Here is a 25,418-nt window from a genome sequence, read left to right as displayed (position 1 = left end):
CGCATCTCTTGTGGGACAGCCGTAGCCTCGCGCGCGAGATGCGCATGCCGCGCGGATCTTGTGTGCTACAGCAGCGGCCTCGCGCGAACGAGATGTGCATGCCGCTTGCATCTCGCGTGCGATAGCCGCAGCCTTGCGCGCGGGATGCTCCCCTTCACTTCCTTTTCCCTTCCTTTTTTCTTCCTTTTCTCTGCCCTTCCCTTTCCCACATGCATCTCACCCACCACCGCCATTAAACACCAACAACAACAACAACAGCCCAAACAACAACAACATCATCAATAACAACAACAACAACAACAATGCAATAACAACTCACCTAGGGTTTCCAATTTTTGTCTTTGATTTTGGAGATCTCTGAAGATTTTCAACGTGATTTAGCTTGTTTCAGCCGCCGACAACTTCCTCCGCTGCCGACGATGTATACGAGATTCCAGTGATGAGATTTTGGTGAGAATGGGAGGAATTTGCTTAAGGGAAACATGAGAATGATGAGGGCAATTTCGTCCACAATTTGGTGATTTGGCTAATGTTGATAGAAAAAATTTGGGGGGGTTAAAGTTGAAAAACGCTTAATTTGTTTGGCTATTTTGGTAAATTTCCCGGCAAATGGAGAGCGGCTTGGTAAATGAGTAAGGCTATGTTTGGTATAAGTTTTCAAGTGGAACTTTTTTTTTTCTTTCTTTTTTTGATAAGTTGGATGAACTTAGTTAAGTAGAGTTTTTATTATTAAAGTTTTTATAAGTAAAGATTTTTACTTAAAAATTTTAGTTGTTTGGTTGTTAATGAGAGTTTTTACTAAAAACTATAAAATTACTTTAGTAGGCAAGTTTTTTGAAATTATGTTATGTAAAGAATAAAATAAAATTGTCAAATAAGCAGAGAATATCCTAGTAATTTTAACATTTAAAATAAGTTTTTCAATCTCAACTCCTAAAAGTTCAAAATTGAACTTTTACTAATATAAGCAAAATAGCTTATTTAATCTTTAAAAGCTCTCCTAAGAAAACAACCAAACAATATAAAAAAATTTGGTAGGAGTTTATATAATTAAATAAGTTGTTGTATTTAGATGAGTCATACCAAACAAGCACTAAACAAACTTATTGTAAATTGTTGTGTTTTATTTTATCATATATATGGATTTCTTATTTTAAGATTATTTTGCTTAAAATGCTGCGTTTTGTTTTTGATTTTTTGATAAATTTATAATTTAAAATATGGTAAAAAATTTTATCATAAAGCTTTGATAGAGAAAATTTCTATCATTGTACTATCATATATTATTGATAGACAATAATTCTATTATAAGTCTACCATCTATTATAATTCTATTATAAGTCTATCATCAATCTTTTGGTAAATGAAAATTCTATCACAAGTCCATCATACTTTTGGGTCCAGGTACCTTGAAACAGTTGCAAGGTACTACCCATTTTTATCTTTTGTGATGTCAAATTTCATTTAACCCCTTAACTTCCTTTTTATTTACCGTTTATTTATAACATTATATGTTTTGGCAAGTGACTTTTTAAAATGTAATTTTATTTTATTTAATTTTTATTTATAACTTTATGTGCTTTGGTTGTTGATATGCTAAAATGTAATTTTATTTCATTTAATATTATTTAACTTTCTAAAAGAATAAATATAACAATAAGCCTATGACTAGATAATATTAAATATTATTTTTAATAAAATAAAAATATTAAAAATTTATTCTTTTAAATAAAATAAATAATATTAAAAAATAATATTTATTTTTTAGGAATCAAAATTGCTTATTCTATTTTATTTAATATTATTTAATTTTGAAAATAAATATAATAATAAGCTATAACTAAATAATATAAAATAAAATAAAATAAATATTATTAAAAATAATATTAATTTTTTGAGACTCACTACTGATTATTTCATTTTATTTAAAATTATTTAGTTTCATGAAAGAATAAATATAATAATAAGTCTATGACTATATAACGTTAAATAAAATCAAATAAATAATATTAAAATATTTATTTTTAATAAAATAAATAATATTGAAAATTTATCCCTTTGAATAAAATAAATAATATTAATTAAAAATTATATTTTTTTAAGACTCACAAATGATTATTTATTTTATTTAGTTTTTTAAAGAATAAATATAATAATAAGTCTATAACTAAATAACATTAAATAAAATAAAACAAATACTATAAATAAAATAAAATAAAATAAAAATAATTAATATTAAAAATTATATTTGTTTTTTAATGCTCGCTACTGATTATTTTATTTTATTTAAAATTTTTAGTTTTTTGAAAGATTAAATACAACAATAAGCCTGCAAATAAATAATATTAAATGAAATGAGAATAAATAATATTAATTAATATTTTTAATAAATAAATGATATTAAACATTAATTTTTAAATAAAATATATAATATTAAAATAAAATTTATTTTTTAAGACTCGCTACTAATTAAACAACATAAAATTTTAAACAATTTGGATGTATGTGCTAAAAATTTTAATTTTTAAGCTCTTTTACGTTTTTGATAAATAGTAGGGAGCATAATGTTAATATTCAAATAAATTTCAAATAAATGAATCTCTACCCTTAATTCTTCTTTTTCATTGAATCCAATTACCAATAATTGAAACCACAAAAAAACAAAATCAAGTGGTACCTTACAACTGTTGCAAGATAGTTGAGTCCCATACTTTTATGGTATAATAAAATCTGTTATAAAATGACTGTTATCTATTATCAATTTTCTTATAGTGATTTAGTGTATAATGCTCATGTCTTAAAAACTTTTATTTCAAACATCTTATTCAGTACTAAGATGAACAATGAGAGAATCAATATTTTCAAAGATTTTGACTAAAAAATGTGTAAAACAAATTTATATATTTTCAAAAATAAAACAAAGATAAGTATTGTAAAATAGCCATTCTTTTTTTAGCTTTTGGCCCCTTCTTCTTCGTTTTTCTCATCTTTCAATTGGTCACATTTTATTCATAAAACTGGTTATATTCATATTAGTTTGGACGCAGTAAAAGAAATCTATTAGGTCTAATATACTTCTTCACTTCTTTTTTTTGATAATTTTTGTAAAATATTTATTATTATTATATTCTCACTGCAAGTGTTTTGAGTGTAAAATTCAATTTTAAACATCCAATAAAATTAATAACTAAAATTTTGTTAAATAATTTGCTAACAAATTGACTTGGTTATTTGTCTTAACTAAAATTTTGTTAAATAATTTGCTAACAAATTGACTTGGTTATTTGTCTTAAGTATGTGTTAAATCTCTTAAAATTGGGTGTATATACTAGTTTTATTGGTGTTTTAATTAAATAAAATTAATTCGTTTAAATAATATAAAGTTTGTTTTTGAAATTTTAAAGAGTGGACAAAGTAAAACTTAATTTTTTGAAAAATCGATACATGGGGTAAAAGCTTGTTTAGTCCCTATATTATGAAGTTAGTATCCATTTAGTCCCTGTATTTTTAAAAACACCTCAAAACGTCCCTGCTACTAAATATTGACACTTATGCCATTATTTTTTTTTATTTTAACTTGCTTTTACAATATTACATTTTTACAATAATGTTTCTTTTGTGGATATTAATAAAAAATCAAATTATCAAATTAAACTCAAAAATAAAATAAAAACAAAAAATGTATATATTAATTTTTGTGAAAGGTCACGTATGTCTAAAAAATTAATATCGTAAAAAATTAAATTATCAATTTTTTTAGAAAAATTAATATTTTAACTCAAGAGTGTGTTCCACAAAAATTAATATATTTTATTTTATTTTATTTTATTTTTTGGTGTTAAACTGGTAATTTATTTTTTTCTTTTTAATAATGTCTAAAAAAATTATTATAATAGGGTTATTTTTTTCTTTTTAATAATGTCTAAAAATTATTATAATAGGGCAATATGATAAAAATAAGTTAAAAGGAACAAAAGATAATGGCAAAAGTGTCAATAATTTAATGGTAGGGATGGTTTGAGGTATTTTTAAAAATATAGGGACTAAACGGGCACTAACTTCAAAATATAGGGACTAAACGAGCTTTTACCCCGATACATGAGTATACGAAATAATAAAGTGTTCGAAATAATTGAATGTTCAACTCTTTCTCAAATAAGAACAAGATATTACATGCCTAGATACAAGAATTTTAGTGTAGCCCAAGAATCATAACTTGAGGTGGCAAAATAGGTTACAATATTATTACATGACATGATATGACATGATTTTTCTGTATTTGTGTTGAGAAATATTAATACAAGTAATAAATAGGCTGAAATGCACGATATGATGAATAACCACGTCATATCCATATTGTGCGACTTCAACATGATCATATGTTTATGATACAAATTTTAATTAATATGCGGTAATATTATTAAAAATAACAAATATATATATATATATATATATATATATATATATATATATGGATATGTATGTATGTATGTATGTATATATTGAATGCTAAATTAATTATTCGCGTGTAATATCTATATTACATTATAAACTTATTCATGTAATATTTATGTCATGTTAACTAGTTTATGATATATTTTTAAGAATGATATTAATATATTTAGGCCTCTTTGGGATTGAGATTGAGCAGTTATAAATTAAAAGTTTTAGTATTAAAGTGTTTGGTAAACAGCTACTGTAACTTATAAGTTAAGTTGATTTAGTGTTACACTTATATGATAAAAAATTCACTATATTAATAATTTTGTCAAAGTTACATTTAAAAAATTATATTTATTACATACTAATAATTTTTTTTATAATTATATATTTTTTCAAAGTAATTTTAGATTGAAAGATACAATATCTCAATGTTAAGTAGGACTTTATTATTATTTTTATATATATTAAATAAATTAATACGATTAACACAGTTAATAAACTAATAGAATGGTGTTTCAATATTTCGAGTTCGACGCCTTCAATAGTCATACGCGCTTCTTGACCCTCCAATTAGTAAAAACTCAAAACGGTTAGTGCTACTTGCTGGAACTAAAATTACTCTCCTAAACGACCCGCCGTTTACAAGCAAAAGTTTCCGAGAAAATAAAGAAAGTAAAAAGAACTCTCCCGACCCAAACAGAAACCGAGCTTGCAAAAAGGAGCGTGTTTGGTTACTTGTAGCAAAGTGATATGGGGAATCCGAAGCAGAAGTGGACAGCGGAGGAGGAAGAGGCACTAAGAGCTGGAGTAGCCAAACATGGCACAGGCAAATGGAAGAACATACAAAGAGACCCCGAGTTTAATCCCTTCCTCTTCTCCCGCTCCAATATTGATCTCAAGGTCTTCTTTCTCGTTCTTTCCTTTTAAATGCTTTTCTACAATGTTCGGCTGTCGTATTAATCAAAGAAAAACAATATTTTTTTTATTATTATTGATGGATTGAGCGGGAATTTATTGCTAAAGTTGAGCTGCTCAACTCCATTTGTGTTTGAAGCATGAAAATGCTGTGTGATGATAATTAAAAATCAAAAAAAAGAAAAGACCTGTCTGAACTATTTCTTGCGGATTTTAAGCTCTTATATTGTTAATTCATAGGAAATTCAGTATAAGAATTGTACATGAATTGAGAACTCCTTAGCTTTTCACTAATCAAAATTAATTTGCATGTTGGAGGATTAAACTGTGACAAAGATTGCAGGTTCTGAATTCATAGGATGCCAACCTAAACTGATTTTTTGTGTATCTGCTATAACTGTATAATGTCCAAAGATGTAAATCATTATTGGAGTCTGCAGTAGGTGAATTAATTTCAAAAAGATTTCTGTATTTTAGAAGCCTCTTCACATACGGTGTGTATGGGAGTGGTATATTTTGTAAAACGCACTTTATACTGAAGCACCAGCAGGCCCTGTCTAGAAAAGCACCTATGTAAACTTAAAATACTTTCTGACCAAACTGTGTCCAAGAAGCATTTCAAGTGCTTTTGATACAAAATAGACAGAAATCAAGATGTTTATTTGTTTGTAGCAATTCTATCTGTACGAGTACTCAAACTCACCATCAATGAAACCTCTCTTTGGGCATTTTTTTTTTGGTTGAAATTTTGCACTACTCAAGGAGTGAAACTGCTTGCTGAATCGTATGGCAGAGAATTGAGAAGGATAGGATCAGGGCTTGTGCCACTGCTAATTAAATGGAAAAGAATAAGAGGTTATTGGTTATTGAGAATTGGATTTAGATTTCTCTGATTGTGCTACCTCCGGTTGGTTAAAATGCTCATTAACTGACTAGTTGGTAGATCTAAGCTCCGGTTATTGAATATATTCCTTGGTTTTATTTTTCTATACTGTAGCTTCATTGAAGTCAAAGATTCCCACCTGTTTCGATCTAATAAGACCTGAGAATATTTATTCCAAAAAAAATTATAAAATCTCATCTCTACTCCATAATCTCTTACCTGTTATTGCGTACTTGGGTAGGATAAATGGCGGAATATGAGTGTTAGTGCACCTCGAGAAAAATCAAGGACACTGAAACCAAAAGCTGGCTCAGATGCTCCTGCTGTGCCCTTGTCCACTCCACAGACTTCTGCTCTTCCTGCTGCAGTTCCAATTGATGCATCAGCAGATCCAATCACTGACGAGTCTGCAAGAAGCTCTGCTCCAAAGTATGGCATGTCTCTCTTTTATTTGATTTCTTACTAGTATAGAGTTTTCCCTCTTAATTTTGGCTGTTTTCATGTGGTATAACAAGGAAGAAAACAGTTACACCATGCTATGTCATTTATCATGAAGATCTACCGCTTTCTGCCGGTTAATTAAAACATTTCAGATTGTCCATGGATTAGAAGACTGGGAAATCACAGTTATTTATTAATTTCAAATATCTTTATGCACTTGTTTGTGCTTGTCGCAGAACTGTGATTCAATGGTTTTAACTACTTATGGAAAAGGAAATACATTACTCTATACGTGGAAGTGGACTCCTTGTCCTCAAAGCCATTCTGTAGTCCTGTTATTGACTATACTGTAGACCTATTAATGATGAATATTAGGTTAAGTGCTTCAACTTCTCAGAGAAGTAGATCGTAAGAATAAAGATATTTCAATGATTAGATTTCTGAGATCTTTTCATGCTTAGCCTGTTTTGTGGGGAGGATATCAATATGTTTGGTGCCCTTTCCAAAGATCTAAAAGCATATACAAATCGACCAGAACCTATAACTGAAGCACAACTAGATGTCTTTTGAGCACTTCCTTGAGAACGGGGAAGATTAATGTGTAATGTATTATAGTAACAATTGATGCATTCACATATCAGGATACTTTATCATATGTGGCTTAGCAAGCATTAATAATTTCTTTTTCTTGAAGCAGATAGTTTATACCCTAGTCACATTGCAATGTAATCACCTTCTCTTTTTCTCTATTAATTTAGGAACATCTATAAGTTACATCTATTTTAACTTTTGTATAATGGGAGCCATGTGCTCTTAATACGAAGAGTTCTCCTCTCAGATCTGTTTCATTCCTTCTGATTTTGTGATGTTTAAAATAATTAATCAATCTCCCAGGTACAATGCATTGATTTTTGAAGCAATTTCTGCATTGAAAGAGCCCAATGGATCTGACGTTTCAGCAATTCTCAGCTATATTGAGGTGCAATATAATTTTCATTCTCATTTGTTTCTGTATCAACATTTAGTCCTGCCAGATGGGGGACACTATTTATTTGTATTACAATTGAATATCTCCATTAGCTTACTGATGTTAGAAAAAAACCTACAGGCTTAAGAAAATAGGATTTTGATTTTTCCCATTTGCGACTACTCTCCCCTACATTTGCAACTCAATTTGATAGTATTCTTATTTTCTCAAGATTTTACTGGAAAGAATTGTGTCAATCACATGCATAACTTATGGTCACAAGCTGCCTTTGAGAAACCTGCTGTTTTTAGAAAAGCTGCTATCCTCATTTTGAGTAAGCTTTCTAGCTTAGTGCTTGGCCTTGGTTGTTTTTCAGAGCTCCTTTCAACTTAACTGTAGAAACAAAATAGGGCATCATCTATTTGATCTTACGCAATGACAGTTTTGCCATCATTCAGGTGAATGATAGCTGATAATTTTACTATATGTTGTTTTCGAGCTTGTTTAAGACTACAATAACATCTGAATGATAATTATTGGTCCACTTAGATGTTTTGAGTGAGATTTACATAATTGTTATTATCTTCTCATTTTTGAGGGTTTACTGGGATTTCACCAGTTTCCCATTTCTTATTAATCATGTTATGTAGTATCACACAAAATGTCTGGAAAGAAAATTTTGATTTGAGATGTCAATCGTTTTGTTTCTTTAATAATTTTTGCAGCAAAGGCTTGAGGTGCCTCCAAATTTTAGGAGGCTGTTAAGTTCGAGGCTGAGAAGGTTGGTTGCACAAGAAAAACTTGAAAAGGTGAATGGCTTTTGCTTTTCCATTCAATTCATATGCTGACTATTTTTCACCATGATATTTCCCCTACCGTAATTTGTTTTTGGTTGAAGTGAACAGTACCTAATTTAACAATTGATTTTACAGTTTAGACATTGCAAATGTCCTTTTCATACCCCTGGGCACATCAGTCCTGGTAGATTAACTCCTTAGCAGATTGAACTTCTAGGTAGCCTTTTGATACTAAAAAATTACACTAATGAAAAATAAAGCTTTTCAGAAAAAAGTTGAAGGTCTAGCCATAATACAGCTATAGTAATTCCTAATATTTATTTCATAGATATCAGTCTCTCGAACATTTAGAGTCAAACATAGAAAGTTGCGCAGCATGAAATCTTTTCTGGTCAATATCTATGGAGGTAGTACACTTCATGAGGCTCATGAATCATGATGAACCAAAAAAGGCTCTAGTTTCAATAATGTACAATAAGTGTAATTTATATATGCATTAGGCATAGCAACATCATCTCTAAGTGTTATGCTTCTTTGGAGCTTTTCTTTTGCTTTACTATTTCTGACATGATTGGGATAAAAGATTAAAGATGCACAGATTATGGGTTTAATTTCCTGGCACATTCCCTCCCTTGAAAGACACCAAATAACCCACCATCAGATCAAATAAATAATTAACTAGTATTCTTGTAGCCACTAAACAAGAAAGATGGCTGTGTGTGAGCAGGAAAGCCATATTTGAAGAAATAGAAATGAATAGAATTAATACTGAGTTTCCCAACTTTTAGGCCAGGATGTAATGCTAAAGCTGTTGTTCATTACATCATGATACTACAGGTCCAAAATTGCTTTAAGGTAAAAGAAGATGCCTCATTGGGAACAAAAACGCCAAACCCAAAACAGAAGGATACCCGACCTAAGCTGTTGCATAGCACTAATGACCTAAGCCCTGCTGATACAGTACAAGAAGCAGCTGCTGCTGCAGCTGGCCAGGTTGCTGATGCCGAAAACAAGTCTTTTGTGGCAGCTGAAGCAGTTAAAGAGGCAGAGAGGGTTTCAAGAATGGCTGAAGATACAGATTCTCTGCTACAGCTAGCCAAAGAGATTTTAGAGAGATGTAATATCAGAAATATCATTCTTCCCTTTTTCTTTAGGGTCATTCATTTGTACTTTATATGTATTCATATTTTGTTTTGGACATGACAGGTTCACGTGGTGAAATTGTTGTCGTGGCATAGGATATTGTATCAGTCCTTGTCGAACTAAGAGGGTCACGCCTTCCATTAGCCTGTGTAAATACGGTTAGTGTTCTTTTCTCACTTGTAATGGTGTATTCAAATTTATTATTGGTTTTGTGGTAAGTATCCATCCAGCCTTTATCATTTTTCAATCTGGATGCAACGGATATCTTTTTTTTTTCTTTTTCTTTTTTGGTTCAATTACTGTAACCTCTGTCAAACACAAGAGAAACAGTCTTATCAGAAGATTTTCAAGTGTCTTCTTCTTCTTCTTCTTGTTGCATATTTCTAGGTTGGATCATGTACCTTTTCAGTTTGGGATTATCGGTACACCTCTGAACTTCTGATTATTCTTAGAAGTTGTCCCCTTTTTAATCAACAAAATGGTGCCAGTGCCTACTACTTGGGTGTAGAAAGACGTGTGGTTTTGTTCTTGATCAAGCATGAAACAATGGAATTCTTCAAAAACTACATCCTCCTCTCAAGTATTAAGCTGATCAGCCTTCTCATAGATGGTTTTTCCTTTAAAAATATTAGTTTTATAAGATGCTGTGGGTAGCCATTAATTTAACATTTTTTATTTGCTGGTATCATTTATTATTTTTGACAATGACAGACAAGTCATACAACCTTACGGTTAATTAGTTGCACTTCTTTTGTCGAGCTCTAGCAATCTAAAGAGTCTTAGAATTAGATTTGGATTCAGTATTAGTATTGAGTTGATTTATGCTTAAATCTTCACAATCCTCTGTCATACGTATATTTATAATTATATATGGTTAAGATTAATTAATCTTGTATTTTTATCCAATAATTACTAATTATATCTTTTTAATAAAATGATCAGTTCAACACTTAAATCAAAATTCCTCGGAACTGGATCATCAGTAATTAAAAAGTCAAATCAATGAAACAAAAGCGTGTAAACAACTCAAACAATGAATTTATATCATCAAATCCAAAATTCAAATGCAAATGCTAGCAAATCTAAATCTCCATATCTTTTCCCAAATGCAAATGAATTGAAATTCTAGACCGTAAATGAAAACGAACATCGAACATGTAACTTCTTAGATGATGATCTTTCTTTAATTATTTTTGTTTGAAGAGTTGAGCGGAATGAGGTATTAATATGCAATGACTCTTTGGGATTCGATTCGATTTGATAGTGTTATGCCTAAGTAGAGGTGGTAAAAGTACCCGTTCGGTCCAGACTCAGACCGTACCTTGGCGTTGTGGACCGGGTATGATCCGGACTGGGAGACCGTATCTGGGCGTTGTGGGTTGGGTATTACCCGGCCTGGGTATGAAGCAGGGTCGGTCTTGGGCATCACTTAATAAACCTGGAACTCGGATTTTATTAAAAAAATATTATAAAATATATATTATTTTAAATATTTATATTTATTTGACTCATTTATTATATATAAAAAAAGTTTTAAACACTTAAAGTTTATATTTTCATGTCAAATTTTATTGAAATAAATTTAAAACTTATAAAATTACCAAAAAATAAAAAAAAATATATACACATAATATTAAAAAATATAAAATTCGGGTACCCGGACCAGTTGCATCCGGGCAGGGTCCGGTCATTGCAATACCCGGACCCGGCCCGAAGTTTTGCCATCCCTACGCCTAAGATGGATTATTTGAAAATTAGATTCTCAAATAAATAATCTACTTTTGTATTAAAATGCTGTAAGCTGGTTGAAGTAACTTTGCAAATCACAATTGTTAGGAATATATAATACCAAAATTAGCCTCAACAATAATATATTTCTAATTATATCCCTTTTAATAAGGTAATTTACTCTGGCAATGTCTCTTGCGGCAAAATTTTCATAATGCGAAACCCCCTATACCACACCCAATGATAATGTTATTGGTGACAAAAGAGAAGAGATGGACGCGAATACGCCCCCAAGAGTATGGTTGCCACCACAACTAGAGATGGCAAAAATATCTAGATTTGGTCGGGATTCGTAAAGATTCAGAAGATTCGGATCCAAAAAAATTAGATTCACACATTAAAAAATGTAGATCTGGATCTTAAAACTTAGAATGCGTACAAATCCAAATCGAGATATGAATGTATATATATTTGAAAAATTGGATATCCGAATCCACACTATTTTTTAATTAAATTATTTATTTAATTAAAATTAAATGAAAAATATAGAAGTTAAATAAAAAATAATATGATTAATTAAAATATAGAGGTCAAATTAAATTAAGAAAAATATCGAAATCTGCATTATTTTATGTGGATTTGTGGTGATTTTATAATTTTATTTGTGGATTTGTGGTGGTGTTAGACTTAAATTTATGTTATTCTTGATGTTTGATTTATGCTATGGTACTTTTATTTGTGACTTTATAGTGTTGTATGTTATTCTAGGTATTAAATTGTTTATTGCTGAATTATGATTGGATTTTATTTGGTAAATTGTTGAATTTTAAATTAGATTCTAAATTATTAAATTTTAATTTATGTGGATTTAGATATCTGTGATATTCGCTCGTAATCTATGTGGATATTACCCACATATGGATTTGCATAATTTTTTGTGGATCTGAATATAAAAATATCAATCTAGATCTACATTTGGATGCACCTACATGCAGATCCAAATTCAGATTTTGTCATCCCTAACCTCAACGCGGTCATTAAATGGAATAAAAATGGGATACACCTACACCTTTACATGGTAGATCAAAATATGCTAACCAAACCTCTGGTTACGTTCATGATTTGCCACTGTTGCACAAATAAGTTATAGTTTCCCTGCATTTTTGGGAGGTGCGTGCTTGTGATAGGCTACTGTTGTATAAATTTTATTGAACTCGAAAGTGCACGAATCTATTGTAAAATAGATCAATGGTGACGAGTGTCGACCCCACGAGGAGGTGGATTTTAATTATGTGTAGAATTAATTTTCTAAGTGGGTGATTGGATTTGTGGTTGAAGTGATTTAGATTATCCTAAAATTTAAATAAAAATGGCGGGAATAAATTGAAGTAAAATCTATTAAAAAGAAATGCTTTAGTATCTAGATCTGCATCAACATGCACCATAGGCTTAATATTCCTTATTAGTGTCAATTAAATCATGAGGGGAGTTTCTATTCTTTATGAACCACACTCTAATTAATATGGTGCTAAGAGCTTGTTATGCCAAATAGTAATAACCTTGCACTAGGGAGTCAGTTATACCAATGTGGTATCTAGATAAGATTATTACTATTTGTCGACGAAAAGTCAAAACATCCACATAAATCAGAGGGGAAGAGAAAATAAATTTACCAAATAAAGCTCATGGAACATGTTGAGACTTCACCTTTAACCCAAACTTGAAAGAAAATTAGCTACTCATAATTGAACTAGGGGTAAAATGAAAATTTATTAAAATACGTAGAAAATACAAGATGGAGAAGGAATTACATAAAATGGAGCTCAAAAATAAATTTAGGGGTGTCGAATTAGGGGGAAGAGCCCCATTTTTATAGATACAATGAGTAGATCATGACAATCAGATTAAAACAATTTGGACGCTTAGAATTGCGCCACGTGGCAAGTTCTGATTGGATAGAACATATCATCAGGGCTAGGAATGACAAAAGGTCAGGTCGCCCGACCCGATCAAAAAAATTTAAAGCTCGACCTTAAAAAAGCCCAAACATTTTATAGTTATGGTCGGGTCCGACCTGACCCGAATCGGGTCAACGTCGGGTCGGGCCTAACCCGACCCTATTGAAATAGTTTTTATGTTATTTTAATATTAAACTATTTTTTAATATTTTGTTTTATAAACATGTTATTTTAATGTTTTCTTCTATACATGCACCTTAATTCGATAATTTAGGCAACTCAAATTTGTCAATATCTTGTAATTTTATGAGCACATCCCAAATTCATTCATGTTACTTTTTAATTTTTGTTCTCTTTCTAGTTATAATACCATGAATATAAAACAAAAGAAATAATTTTTCTAATTTAAAATAATTAACAAGACAAAGGCAAAATATACAATATAATTAATCACAAAACAACCAATTAATAGGAATAATTTTTTAAATTCAATTCCATAATCCAACTTTAAAAACACACAATGCGATTAAATAAAAAAAAAACACAATTCAATTCCACAATCATCTCAACCCCACACACAAATCAATTTTAAAATCCAACATGAAAAACACATAATGCAATTAAATTAAAAACACACATGGAATTCCACAACCATTTTAACCAGACACAATTCAATTCAACAACCCAACATAAAAAATTAAAAATTAAAAACTCATGTCTTATACAAATAAAAACACACAATTTAGTTTCACAACCAAACATTTAAAAACAAAAAAACATGTCCTATACAAATAAAAACTCATAATTTGAGTTGGGTGATGATGTGTGCGTGTGTAAAACTTGTGTTAGCTTTTTTTTTTTTTTTCAAATAGGGTCGGGTCGGGCCGGGTCAGCTTAAAGTCCAACCCTGACCCGAAATTTATTAGGGCCTAAAAATTTTGACCCTAGCCCAACCTGAGACTCAAAAATTCAGGTCAAAAACCCTAAAAATTAGGGTCGGGTCTGTCGGGCCAAAAATAGGGTCGGGCCAAATTGCCAAGCCTAATCAGGGCTATCATTCCGTGTAATGCATGTATCGTACACACGTTTCTTGGTTCACTAACATACTGCCACGTCACCGGTCAACACCATATCAACATTTTAGTCTAATAGGACGTGACATATCATCAGTCAACGCCACCTCATCAGTCAATGCCACATAAGCAGTCAATGCCACATCATTCATCCAATCGAATGTTGCCACGTCATTGGTCGGTGCCACGTCATTGGTCGGTGCCACGTCATCGGTCAACACCATGTCATCAGACCGTATATGTGAACATTGTCGTGAACAGTACCATATACAACACCGTACATGTGAACTATGTCGTTTACCCTTTTATGCTCCTCATAAGGTTTTTGACTGTCTTGAGTCCAAAATTGCTGTCCGTTTTGCTCTCTGATCTTTCGTTCATTGTGAAATGACCATGATGCCCCTAAAATACATAAAATACTAAATTAAAATAAAACACACATAATTAAATCACAAGGGACTTAAATATATAAAAGTAAAGATGTTAGTGAGACTTGAAGTGTAAAATGATGATTTTCTCCTTTATAAATATATACTTTCTAATACTCAACACACCCCCCAACCAGCTTATTGCTAGTCTCTAGCAAATAAAGCGAAGACAAAATTCAAATCCAAAATGATATTTTTTTTTAAAAAAAAACAATCGTGTTTACTCAATCAGACTAATGATAGCAATCAAATAAAAGTATAAGCATTATCTCTAGTCTAAAAAACATCACTTCCACATCAACCATCCACATGCATCAGTCCAGCAGACTTTGTCACAACTATAGTAATCAAGCCACTTTCAAGAATGAAATGTCAATCCCTAAAATCTCACTGGTAGTAGTGACACTCTCACAAAGGAATTAAACCCAATAAAAATAGTCACTCCAATGAATGGTAAATTGAGAGAAAATAATAAAGAAGTGATATCACACACTCTCACCAAGATAAAAAAAATATGCATACAGCTTAGAAATAACACGATCTTAAGTCAAACAAAATATCGTGTTATTTCTAACATTTTGTTTGACTAGCATTTTGTTTGACTTAAGATCGTGTTATTTCTAAGTCCTTTTATTAGGACGTAACGTAGACTAAGGACATGACTAACAAAGGAGGAAAAATAAGGAAAACAAAATATATGTTTGAGAAAAAGTTGAGATCTTTTGAAAATTACAAGGTGCATTTCGCTTATTTATTATTATTTATTCTTTTTTTTTGTTTTTTATATGGCACAACTTTACTGAACAAAATAATTATTTATATTTTTCTCAAACATAAATAGGTGATGAAACTTATAAGATATCGGGTAATACTCTAAATCGGAGTGGGTCAAGATGATAAGTTGACAAAGAATTTTTTTTTTAACATATATATGAAAGGCTCAAAAAGGGTTAACTATGGATATTTCAAAAAAGGAATGGCTAGAAAAGCTCAAACGGGGTAAAGATGACATTTCCATCGTCTTTTAGAGCTCTAAATAATCTTCCATATCTACGAGTTAGATGAACCTTCAGATGTAGCAACACATTTTATTATTATTATTTTATTATTTTACAATTTTTTAAAGGGTTGACTCAAAAGAAATCTAGAGATTTTGTATGAAATCATAAACTGCTAAGTTGTATGAAGAATGGGCAAAAAAGGTTACTCTCCAAGAAAAATGATAGGCTAAAAAACTTACTTGATATTTATTATGACATGTGCATTCCTTCAAGCAACTCATTTTTGTCTCCGACATTAATATGTAAAGTAGCAAACATGGCGTAACATCACTTAAGACCAAAGATAATACAAATATTAAAATTTGAAAGTCATCATATCATCCAATGTTAAAAAAAAAGCACACAAATTTTTTTTTAAAAGACATTCTACCCCCCAACCTATTCTAAACATGAAAAGAAAATATGCATGCAGAAATGTGAAAATGATGTAGAAAAACTAATTAGAAAGATCACACTTAAAATGATAAAAAATGAAAAATGTCTGGAATTTTTTTTTTACTAAGAAGATGCGTTTCTAGAGTCACTATACTCCATATTCAGTCATTTTCGACTCAAAAAGTTGAAAGTGTATATTTATAAAGGAGAAATTAGAAATAAGAAGTTAGAAAAAAATGATTGTCAAGCTTAATAAAGAAAAAAGAAAATGTCTAGTTTTTTTTTTTTTAACTTCCAAACTACGAAGAAGCTTTTCTAGAGTCACTACACTCCATATTCAACCATTTTCAACTCAAAAAGTTAGCCACGGTTAGTCTTTACAACAAAAAATTAGTAAAAACTTAACTAAGATCCACAATTGTGAACTATTCCCTCCCCCTAATCAGAACGAAACATTGTCCTCAATATTTTAAAGAAAATAAGTAAAGTTTAGAAGACATCACCTGGGTGTTACAACATAGAAGAAAATATTTACAAGCGGAGAGCTAAATTTAATTTGCACTTCTTATTGCAGTTACTGTTACTGTGATTATTTGGACACTCCAACACAAAGGTCCTGAGGTCTGGTTATGGTCTAGATCAAGTAGCTAATTAGTAGTGTGAGCATAAATAAATTTGTTTTTCACTGTGGAAGGAATGAAAAAATTTTTTATTGCATGATTAAGAAATGCGATAAAGCCATCATAAAAGTTATTGACATTTAATAAACCGATGGGTTTTTTATGAATATTCAGATAGGCCCAAGATGCTAATGTGATTAGTGCCTCTAGAGTTACAAGATCTCCTAGTAGGAAAACAAAAACATCAGCATGATTTAGCATTTCAGTTATTCTCTCTTGCATACTTGAGACGATTAACTCTTCACCAGTTGGTGAGTCAGAAAAACAACCCAAAGGTTTTAGGGTTCTTGGGATGATGCCTAACACTTGGCTCCCTCTAATATAAGCAGCTTCTGAAACTAGTTTTGATAACCCTCGGTCACCTCCTCCATATACCAAATGTAATTTCCTTGCTACTATGCTTCGACCAAGATCTATGGCTGTCTCAATAAACTCTTTATATTTGCCATAGTTAAACCCAGAGAGCACACAAATGTTCTTGAATTGTTTATTAGGAGTAGCTGCCATTGGGATACTTGTCAAAAAATAATTTTTGAGTGCTTACAAAAAAATCATATTTAAGAATCTTGGTGACAAGGGGTCACAACTGTGTATGAGGTAGCATGTCTGTGTCAATTAATGTGTAAAGTACATGGCTCAAGAGTAAAAAAAGGAACAGTAAAAAGAAAAAGCAAATAATGATAAAATAAAATTATTAAAGACAATAATGCAAATGATAAAACAACAGTGAAATAAAAGGATATTTACAGGTAGTTGCGACTGTAGCTCACATCTTCCTCTGGTTTTGCGTCCAGAAATGGCTTGAACACCCTTTATGAGTCGAGGATAGGCTTCCCATCCAGTTTTCTTATAAAGTAGCAAACATGATCATTTATAGTCAGATTCCTGAGACTGTATCGTGCATGCTCTTTCTGAAATAATGGCTATAACTGGAGAATTGCTCTTTGTACGCATCCACTGAGATGCGTTTCAAGAGACAAAAAGATATCATCTAATGACTCTTTATTCAAGTCATCCCTAATGAATTGAATATTGCCTTCCTTGTTATCAGACACCATTCTTAAAGAACACGATTTTTTATCGCATCTCATTTTGGCACACTTATGACAAGCAACAAAAAGTCTTCGAGCTCTTCGTTTTCTTGCATAATTTCCTTTATCACAACCAGGCATATATGCAATAAATTTGGGAGGCAACTCACCTGCCAATTGTACTTTGGCCTCGATTAACCAGCGGATGTCAGCAGGTATGTTATTCCTTATAAGCAATCACATGTGTTCGGACCGAACTTTATAGATTGTAAGGAGGGTATTCTGAGGAAGTGAAGGCAATCGATTGTGAAGCTCTGCTAGAATCTCATTTCTGTCCATACCTTCGCCTCAGAATATCAGTTATTATAGGAAACTGAAGTAACCGACTTGATTGTCATGGAGTACCGTTATCCGCCACTTAACCGGGGTAACAAACTAAAGCACACAAACAGAGTAACAAACTAAAACACACAAAGAAAATTACAGTTGTCCTCTTATTGAATTTACCTCAAGCTCCAACTGGATGTCGTAAATACCTCCCTCAATGTCTTTGAGTTGTCTTTCTAAAGCTCAACATAGGATACTAACTTTGGTAGTTGTAGATCCCAAATATAATGTGTTTTACAAAATTGAATTTGGCTTATGAGATGAGATTTTACATGTTGAAGTTGTCTAAGAAGGTCCAAGAGAATCTGTTTAGCTGAGACACTCATGATTAATAATGATAAAAAAAAACTTAATGGTTAAACAAACACACTTATGTAAAAATAATTTTAATTAGCAAAAGAATAGTAAAAAGAAAGAAAAGAAAGAAAAGAAAAAAATAAAATCACCGAAAAGAAAGAAAAATCTCAATTCTAATTTGGTGGGTCACTCAAATTTATTTCGGTGTCCTCTCCATGTGGTTGATACTCTAGATATGACTTTAATATTTGATCATTAACTTTAAAAGTGACACCGTTCTTTGGATCCTTAATTTCAATTGCTCCACGTGGAAAAATAGTGTGAACAATAAAGGGGTTAGACCATCGAGAGCGTAACTGACTTGGGAATATATGCAAGCGAGAATTGAATAAAAGCACTTTCTAACCTGGGGTGAAAGATTTTCTCAAAATTTACTTGTCAAGAAAGACTTTCATTCGCTGCTTGTAAATCTTGACATTTTCGTATGCATCATTACGAATTTCTTTAAGTTCTGCCTGTTGTAATCTTCTTTCTGAGCTAGCTTGCTGCATGCCAAAGTTGAATTTCTTGATGGCCTAGTACACACGATGCTTGAGTTCCACAGGTAGGTGGCAAGCTTTTCCATACACTAGCCTGTAGGGTGACATCTCAATCGGGGTCTTGAAAGCCGTTTTATATGCCCATAATGCATCATCGAGTCTTAAAGACCAATCTTTTCTGTTTGACCTCACCGTCTTTTCTAATATGTGCTTTATCTCTCGATTGGAGATCTCAACTTGGCCACTGATTTGTGGATGATATGGGGTCGTCACTTTGTAAGTAATGGAATATTTTGTCAAAAGAGCTTTGAATGATTTGTTACCAAAGTGGGTACCACCATCACTGATTATTGCTCGAGGGAATCCAAAGACATGAATCATCAAAGATAAAAGGTACATCCTTAGCAAGTAGATTGCATAAGGGTCTATAAACTTTGCTAAAATCTTTAATGAAACGTCTATAAAAACCAGCATGCCCAAGGAAAGGTCTTACTTCTCTGACTGTTTTAGGTGAAGGAATATTGGAAATTAGATCGACCTTGGCTTTATCAACCTCAATACCTTTGCTCGAAATTATGTGACTGAGAACAATACCTTATTTTACCATAAAATGACACTTCTCCTAATTTAAGACCAAGTACTTCTCTATACATCTCTGCTTGAATGAATCAACAAAAACAGAAAAGTCATCCATAAAGACCTCAAGGAATCGTTCAACCATATCAGAAAAAATGCTTAACATGCATCGTTGAAATGGAGCAGGTGCATTACATAATTCAAATGGCATTCTCCTATATGCAAAAGTGCCAAAAGGGCAAGTGAAAGTGGTATTCTCTTGATCTTTTGGTGCTATGGGAATCTAATTATATCCTGAGTAGCCATCTAGAAAGTAATAAAATTCATGACCTGCTAATCTATCAAGCATTTGATCGATAAATGGTAAAGGAAAATGGTCTTTACGTGTGACAGAATTCAACTTTCTATAATCAATGCATACACGTCATCCTGTAGTCACTCTAGTGGGTATTAATTCATTATCAACATTGGTAACTACTGTGACTCCTGACATTTTGGGGACAACTTGCACAGGAATGACCCATGAACTATCAGAAATTGGGTAAATGATACTTGCGTCTAATAGTTTAAGGACTTCAGTTTTAACAACTTCTTTCATGTTAGGATTTAACCGACGTTGCATTTCCCTAGTAGGTTTAGTATTTTCATCAAGGTGAATGAAATGCATGCAGTTTATAGGGTTTATACCTTTTATGTCGGCTATGGTCTATCCTAATGCTCTTTTGTGCTTTTTTAAAACTTCCAACTTATCTTTTTGTTCGTCATTTAGAGATGATAAGATGATTACTGGCAGAGTGTTTTTTTCTCCCAAGAACGCATATTCCAAAGTGTTGGGTAATGGTTTGAGCTCGAGTTTCGGTGGTGATTCTGATGATGAATTGAGTTTCTTCTCTAATGGTGCTAGTTGTTCAACTCTTGACTTCCATTTATTAGTGTCCATAGATGGTGCTGAGTCAAGTAGGGCACTGACCTCATCGACTGATCTGTCAATATCAAAATCCAAATCAGAGTGAGTTAAACATGTTTGTAAAGGGTCATCACTAAGGTTTGAAAGAAATGTATTATCAACTAATGCTTCTATTAAATCCACATCAATAATTCCATTATCTGCATTGTAAGGTTGTTTGACAATATTGAAGATGTTTAGCTCTATAGTCATATTACCAAAGGACAATTGCATATTTCCAGTCCTGCATTGAATGTGAGCATCGACAGTTGCCAAGAAAGGTCGGCCTAGGATAATGTGGATGTGCTTCTTTGAGTCCTAAACTAGTTGAGTGTCAATTACAATGAAATCAACAGGAAAATAAAACTTATCTACTTGGATAAGTATGTTCTCCACAATACCACGAGGTATTTTTGTGGATCGATCTGCAAGTTGTAACACCACTGAAATTTGGTGTAATTCTCTCAGTCCAAGTTTCACGAATACTGAGTAAGGCAACAAATTTACACTAGCTACTAAGTCCAACAAAGCATTCTCAATTGTGTGGTTCCCTATACTACATGAGATAGTGGGGGAGCTTGGGTATTTGTATTTTAGAGAAATTTTGTGTTGGAGTATAGAACTAACGTTTTCTGTTAAAAATGTTTTCTTTTGAACATAAATATTTCTCTTTTTAGTCCAAAGGTCTTTAAAAAACTTGGCATACGGTGACACTTGTTTTATAGTATCAAACAAAGTGATCTTAACACTTACCTTATTGAAGATCTCAAAAATCTCACCTGTGGATTTTTCCTTCTTTCCTTCAACTAAACTCTGAGGAAAAGGGAGCTTTAAGAATGTATTCTCGTCGGTTGGTTTCTTCTTTCTCCTCCGATGATGAATCCTCAACATTCACATTTACAATTTGAGATGTTTTTGTCATCGACATCTCCACTTTGTTGTCGACTTCTTTTCCTTTTCGCAAGGTCATGACGTCATTGACCTCTTGATGCTGATGTGGTGAACTGATACTTACGTCATGCACTTCTTTAGGATTAGGCACTTGTTGACTTGGGAATTTGCCTTTCTCAACAATCATTGCCAAAGTTTGAACTGAAGAGGCAAGCTGTCCCACCATCTTCTTGAGGTTTGAAACTGATTGGGCTTGTGAGTTGAAGCCTACTCTCATCTCATTTCGTAGTTCATCAATGGTACGGTTCTGTTGCTTAATCATGCAATGAGTAAGGTTCTTCAAATTCTGGAATGTATCCTCCCATGGTCTGAGTTGAAAGTAGCTCGGGTTCTGATTGTATGGTCTAAATGGTGGCTGAGAGGCTTGAGGAACTTGAGGAATTAGTTACATTGGTGGAGCTAGAGCTCCTGGTCCATTCTATTGGAATCCTTGAGACCATGAAAAATTGGGGTGGTCTCTCCATCCAGGATTATATGTGTTGGAGTATGGATTGTAATTTGATAGTTTTCTCATTACACCTATGGCATTGGCTTGATCTGAGTATGAGTCATGGTCATGTGGTTTTATTGATTTAGCAGTCATTAACGTTACTATTTGTTGGGAAAGATCTTCAATTATCACTTTGACTTCTTTAATTTCCGAACTTGACTCACCAATGTGAACCTCATTCACTCCCTTAATTCTTTTAGTATTCCTGAATGATCGACTCTGTTGTTGGGAATTATCCACTTGTCACTCCCAAATCTCTGATGCACTTTTTGACATTAGCTCTCCTTCACTTGTTGTCATTTGCCAGTCTTTCACATGTGGTAATAATCTCTCCAAAAAGTATTAGCATTGGTGCCATTTCTCGTACCCATGATGTGGACACTTCAAGTGTAGTCCATTGAATCGCTCCCATGTTTCGAAAAACTGCTCATCTTCTCTCTGGGTAAACTCTGAATTTCCTTGCGAACAACATTGGTTTTATGCACTGAGAAGTATTTATTCAAAAATTTTGTTACTATTTGTTCCCATGACGTAATGCTATTAGCAGGTAATGTATTGAACCATGAACGAGCTCTATCCTTTAAAGAAAATGGGAATAATCTAAGTTTAACATCATTATCTGAAAAATTCTCATATTTAAAAGTTTGACAAATAGCATGAAAATCATTCAAATGATTATATGGGTCCTTATTTTCTAGGCCATAGAATGTTGGGAGACAATTTAGTATACTAGGTTTTAACTCAAAACTCCTATCAGCTACATTTGGGTATCTTATGCATGATGTGCTCAAGTTAGCTAAGGGACTGAAGTAGTCCTTAAATGGCCTCTCCTGTGGTGCTTGTTGTTATTGTTGCAAATCCATTTTACTTTTATCTTTAATTACGACGTGTTTGTGTGTGCAAAGTATTTTTTTCAGTTTAAGGTCTATAGGCTTAAGATTAGGTAATAGTGACCTTCGACCATGCATGCAAATAATACAAAAAGAAATGAAAACAAAACAAATAAAAATAAAGAAGAAGGAGAAATTACGATACTAACCTTATCAAGCTGTTACAATTTTACTATGAAAACACACTAAAAAAAATACGCGAAATAAATTAACTAAAAATAAATTAATAAAATAAACGAAAAACTATAAAGAAAAATAACTTGAAAATTAAATTAGAGAATTTTAAAGAAGAGAAAAAGAAAAGAAATTCTTACCTCAAAATTCAGATTCACTTTTTTTTTTAAATAAGAAACAAAAAAATTATAAGAAAACAATTAAAAGAAATTATTTTAAGATGCACTGTTAAGATTGCTGTGGCAAATCTGATAACATCAATCCCTGTGGAGACGATCTGGAATACTCATCACTTTATTACTTGTTGTGTACACTTGCACATTGACACTAATAACATTAGTATTTATACACCAACAAGTTTTTGGTACCGTTGCCGGGGATTGATTGTTCATTGTGATTTATGAAATTAGTTTTAACGGTGCTAATTTTTTTATTTTATTTTATTTGTTTATTTTGTTGACATAGGTGATCTAGCAACCCTTGCATGCGCAAATATAAATCTGTTGACTTCCAGTTTGATCCAGAAATTGAAAGAACTGCAAGGAGATTGAGAAGAGAGTATTGGGAATTACAAGCTGCTGTAGCAATGGATGATTTGCAAGATTTGAGAAACTTGAACCGTAGAGAGGGGATACAACCAGTCAATGTACATGATGGTCTGAATGGACAATCTGTTCAAAGGCAACTAGGGAACAACAACATTATTCACATGGCGAACGATAAAGATAGAGCCATTCGAGACTACGCAATGTTGACTCCTCAAGCCATACATCCGGGAATAGTTAGACCCGACGTTCAAGCTGACAATTTTGAACTCAAACCCGTGATGTTTCAGATGCTTCAAACAGTGGGGTAATTTAATGGTTTGCCATCCGAAGATCCTCATCTACACCTTAAGTTATTTTTGGAAGTAAGTAATGCTTTCAAGATTGCTGGAGCATCGCAAGAAGCATTGAGACTCAGACTTTTCCCATTTTCTTTGAGAGATCGAGCAAGAGCATGGTTGAATTCTCTACCACCAGATTCTATCACTACATGGAATGATTTGGCTGACAAATTTTTGATGAAATACTTCCCGCCAACCAAGAATGCAAAGTCGAGGAACGAAATCACATCTTTCCATCAATTTGAAGATGAGAGCTTGTGTGATGCATGAGAGAGATTTAAGGAGTTACTCTGGAGATGTCCTCATCATGGTATTCCTTGCTGCATACAGTTGGAACTTTTCTATAATGGTTTCAACCCAAACACTAGATTGATGGTGGACGCTTCAGCAAATGGAGCCTTGTTATCTAAGTCTTACAATGAGGCTTATGAAATTTTGGAGAGGATAGCCAAAAATAACTATCAGTGGCCACCAACCAGACAAGCTGTAGCAAGAGGAACAACATGAGTCCATAATGTAGATGCCTTGACAACATTATTAGCCCAAGTAGCCTCATTAACAAATATGGTAAAGGCTATGACTACTGCTTCAACAACTGTTAACCAAATTTCTGATGTGTCTTGCGTTTATTGTGGAAAATGGCATTTATTCGACAATTGTCCTAGGAATCCAACTTCAGTCAATTATGTGGGCAGCTTCAATAGACAGAACCAGGACAATCTATATTCAAATACTTACAACCCTGAATGGAGACAGCACTCGAACTTTTCATGGAGTAATTAGAATCAACCTGCTGCAGCATTCAGTAGATAGAACAAACTGCTGCAGCATTCAGTAGATAGAACAAACTTGCTCAATTTAGTGGATTTTATCAGCAAAATCAAGAGTAAAGAAGCATCAATAATGATCAACTCAGCTCCCTTGAAGGTTTGATTAAGGATTACATTGTGAAGAATGAAGCAGTTGTCCAAACTTATACTGTATCTTTGAGAAACTTGGAAAATCAAATTGGACAACTTGCTGCAGTATTGAGTAACAGACCTCAAGGTAGTTTACCAAGTAATACAGAGGACCCAAGAAGAGAAGGGAAAGAGCACTGCAAAGTGATTAACTTGAGATCTGGAAAGGATGTTCATAGTCCCGTTGGTGTACCAAAAAGAAGAGCTGAGCCCACTTCAATCTAGAAAGAAACTCAAATTGAAAAAGAGTCACAATCCTCCACTTCACAGCACACTGGTGAGAGTAGTCAAGTTGCAGTATTTGCCGAAAATGATGATCCAACACCTGTGGATAACGAGGCTGTAACACCAACCCAGAACATGGCAAAAGAGAAGCAGTCTGCACAACCTGCTGCAGCAC

The 25,418-nt window shown here is 32.5% G+C and overlaps 1 protein-coding gene and 1 non-coding gene across 4 annotated transcripts; one reads left to right on the top strand and one right to left on the bottom strand.

Annotated features, from left to right (window-relative positions):
- Positions 1-4,999: 4,999 nt before the first annotated feature.
- On the top strand, positions 5,000-23,660 carry LOC18056071 (single myb histone 4). Of its 3 annotated transcripts, none has more exons than XR_002907591.1 (7): positions 5,000-5,343; positions 6,483-6,670; positions 7,577-7,661; positions 8,375-8,458; positions 9,284-9,563; positions 9,653-9,747; positions 23,639-23,660. XR_002907591.1 is itself a non-coding variant. In XM_006451454.2 (6 exons), the coding sequence occupies exons 1-6, from the start codon at positions 5,194-5,196 to the stop codon at positions 9,682-9,684; spliced, it is 819 nt and encodes a 272-aa protein (XP_006451517.1). In that variant the 5' UTR covers positions 5,000-5,193; the 3' UTR covers positions 9,685-9,812. The 3 variants fall into 3 exon arrangements, 1 of the variants encoding a protein (XP_006451517.1); XR_002907590.1 differs by lacking the exon at positions 23,639-23,660 and adding an exon at positions 9,977-10,325; XM_006451454.2 differs by lacking the exon at positions 23,639-23,660 and having other exon boundaries at positions 9,653-9,812.
- Positions 23,661-24,265: 605 nt separating this feature from the next.
- Positions 24,266-24,373, bottom strand: LOC112096019. Its single transcript, XR_002904179.1, has one exon. It is a non-coding gene; the product is annotated as a small nucleolar RNA R71 (small nucleolar RNA).
- Between the last annotated feature and the right edge of the window lie 1,045 nt (positions 24,374-25,418).

Source organism: Citrus clementina, unplaced genomic scaffold, assembly GCF_000493195.1.
Source record: "Citrus clementina cultivar Clemenules unplaced genomic scaffold, Citrus_clementina_v1.0 scaffold_1, whole genome shotgun sequence".
Lineage (NCBI taxonomy): Eukaryota > Viridiplantae > Streptophyta > Magnoliopsida > Sapindales > Rutaceae > Citrus > Citrus x clementina.
The sequence above is the reverse complement of the archived record's forward strand: the minus strand, read 5'-3'. Positions and strand labels throughout refer to the sequence as shown.

Coding starts and splice junctions, on each gene's coding strand:
- LOC18056071 (XM_006451454.2), top strand. CDS start 5,194: ATGGGGAATCCGAAGCAGAAGTGGACAGCGGAGGAGGAAGAGGCACTA. Junction 7,662..8,374: donor CAATTCTCAGCTATATTGAG/GTGCAATATAAT, acceptor TAATTTTTGCAG/CAAAGGCTTGAGGTGCCTCC. Junction 8,459..9,283: donor CACAAGAAAAACTTGAAAAG/GTGAATGGCTTT, acceptor ATGATACTACAG/GTCCAAAATTGCTTTAAGGT.